Genomic DNA, 2,079 nt, shown 5'->3' with positions numbered 1-2,079 from the left:
GAGTCGCTGAGGAGAATAGAAACAAGAGGAAAAATAAATACAATGGAAGTGGCTATAATAGCAATGCCGACAATTAGTAGTTAAAAAATAGAAATGCTGAAACAACAGCGAACCGAGTCCTGTTTTACCTGCAATCATGACAGATTCCAAGTCCCTTTTACAGAAACTCTTATTACAAAAATAATAGAAAAAATTATGATGCGAATAAATCTATGAATGATTTTATTCCTTCTTAAATTCACCATCAATCTTCTCTCTCTTAATTTTCGTATTTTTTCTTTTGCAGTTGAACGCCTAACGGCTAGGCACTTACAAGCAGGATATTATCAGAAATTTGGCTTGCAGTAAAGCCTCATATGTCTATCAGGCACAGTATACTCAAAAACGCTCCAGTATTAAAGCCATTTCAAAGTGCAGGTTGCGGCTAAACAACTAAAATCGACAAGAGAATCGCTGCATTGGCAACAGAGTAAATCCGGACCAACAGATCCTCTTTGCTTCTGAGGCTCAAGCGAATTTCGTAACCATTTTTTGGCTAATAGCAAACATAAACGCCGAGTAAATTAGCCATTCAAATCCCCAACAAGTGAAGTGAACAACGATATCAGCCCTAAAAACTGTAGTGCAAATGCCCATAGGTAACAACAACACCAAGCGCAACTGCATTCTGTCGATACTCGCCATCGGCAGCCTAACACTCGCCAGCGGCCAAGTACAGGGCGGCTTAGACACCGCAGCACAAGCAATAACCACAACATGCCACGAAGCGAGGTACGTCTTAGGGCTGGCCGAGATATTCGACGCCGAAGCGGATGATATACACCGTAAGCTTCTGGATCTGAAAACAGCGGCGATCGCTTACGATATAGCGGCAGCGATGCCTGCGGACGAAACCACAAAAATAGGAAGGAGAGCTCTAAGCTTGCTCTCACTACAACGATACGCCAGCGCGGCCGACGGAGCACGTGCGGCCGCCAAAACGAAACAGCAGGCGGCAGCTCAACTGCGGCAACGCGCAGGACGGCTATTAGGGATGCGGGAAACAAAAATAGTAAGCATTACAAACAAGGGATCTTCAACAGGAAGCGCCGATGGCAACTGGCCAGAGGCCTCAACAGTAAAGGCAGATATAAGCACAACTTTGACAACAGTTGCAGACACAAACTGCTCCATTGATGACCTGGACGCCGGGGACGGGCCAAAAAAAAAAGGACATCCAACACAACTCGATATTCAAAGTCAAGCTGCTAGCCGACACAAATTTCAAGCCCAACAGCATTTCAATCCACGCTGTCGTAAAAGGCTCTGGATTCGCAAACAGCTTGGCAGACTCGAGCAACCACAAAGGCGTCCTTGTCAGCGGCGGTGGGACGGCGGCAACAAATTTTTGGGGAGCCAAAATAAACACACCAAGCGCCGCCGACACACCAGAGGATAAAGATCTTTTCGCAGATCCCAACAAGCGATCTGCGTGCAAAACGGAAGCCATACAAGGGGCCTGGGCAGGGATCAGCGCCGAGGCGATAGCACGGTCGATATGCCGTGGGACGTCGGCTACAGCCTTCATACCGAAGCCACCAACAGATGAAACCCTTGACAACCTTAAAGCGGACAAAAAACTAGCCAAGCTTATACTAATTCTATCAAAAGGCCGCGAAAGCCCGAAAGAGCAGGAGATCACGGACCCAGAACCAACGGTAAAAAGTTTCCTCGGAGCTGACGAACCTTCCTTTTCCAAGGCATTTGTAAAGTATGTAAAAGAAGACAAACAAACGCTAACCTTTGGCCAGGACAAATTCACGGGAACGTTGCTCAATCTAGCAGCAGACCCGGCTGGGAGCGAATTACTGGCATATCTAACAACAGAACCTGCAATGAAGCAAGATTGCAAACCACAACTCAGTGAAACAAAGGAAGAAGATTGCAACAAGAAGGACAAAAACTGCAAGTACGACGACAAGAAAAAAGAAGGATCAAAATGTGTATTGAGTGAGGAAGCCAAAAAAGAAGCAGAAAAAGCAAACCAAGAAACAGAAGGAAAAGATGGAAAACCTGACTGCAGCAAACTTTTAACCCAAA

The 2,079-nt window shown here is 46.0% G+C and overlaps 1 protein-coding gene across 1 annotated transcript; it reads left to right on the top strand.

Annotated features, from left to right (window-relative positions):
- Nucleotides 1–628: 628 nt before the first annotated feature.
- TEOVI_000854100 (uncharacterized protein) lies at nt 629–1,438 on the top strand (the record flags this gene model as incomplete). The annotated part of the gene is made up of 1 exon (XM_067223841.1): nt 629–1,438. One exon carries the CDS (start codon nt 629–631, stop codon nt 1,436–1,438), a length of 810 nt encoding a protein of 269 aa, XP_067079942.1.
- Nucleotides 1,439–2,079: the final 641 nt, after the last annotated feature.

Source organism: Trypanosoma equiperdum (genome assembly GCF_001457755.1).
Source record: "Trypanosoma equiperdum strain OVI genome assembly, contig: ctg_1980, whole genome shotgun sequence".
NCBI lineage: Eukaryota > Euglenozoa > Kinetoplastea > Trypanosomatida > Trypanosomatidae > Trypanosoma > Trypanosoma equiperdum.
Note: the sequence above shows the minus strand (reverse complement) of the source record. Positions and strands in the feature narration are given on the sequence as shown.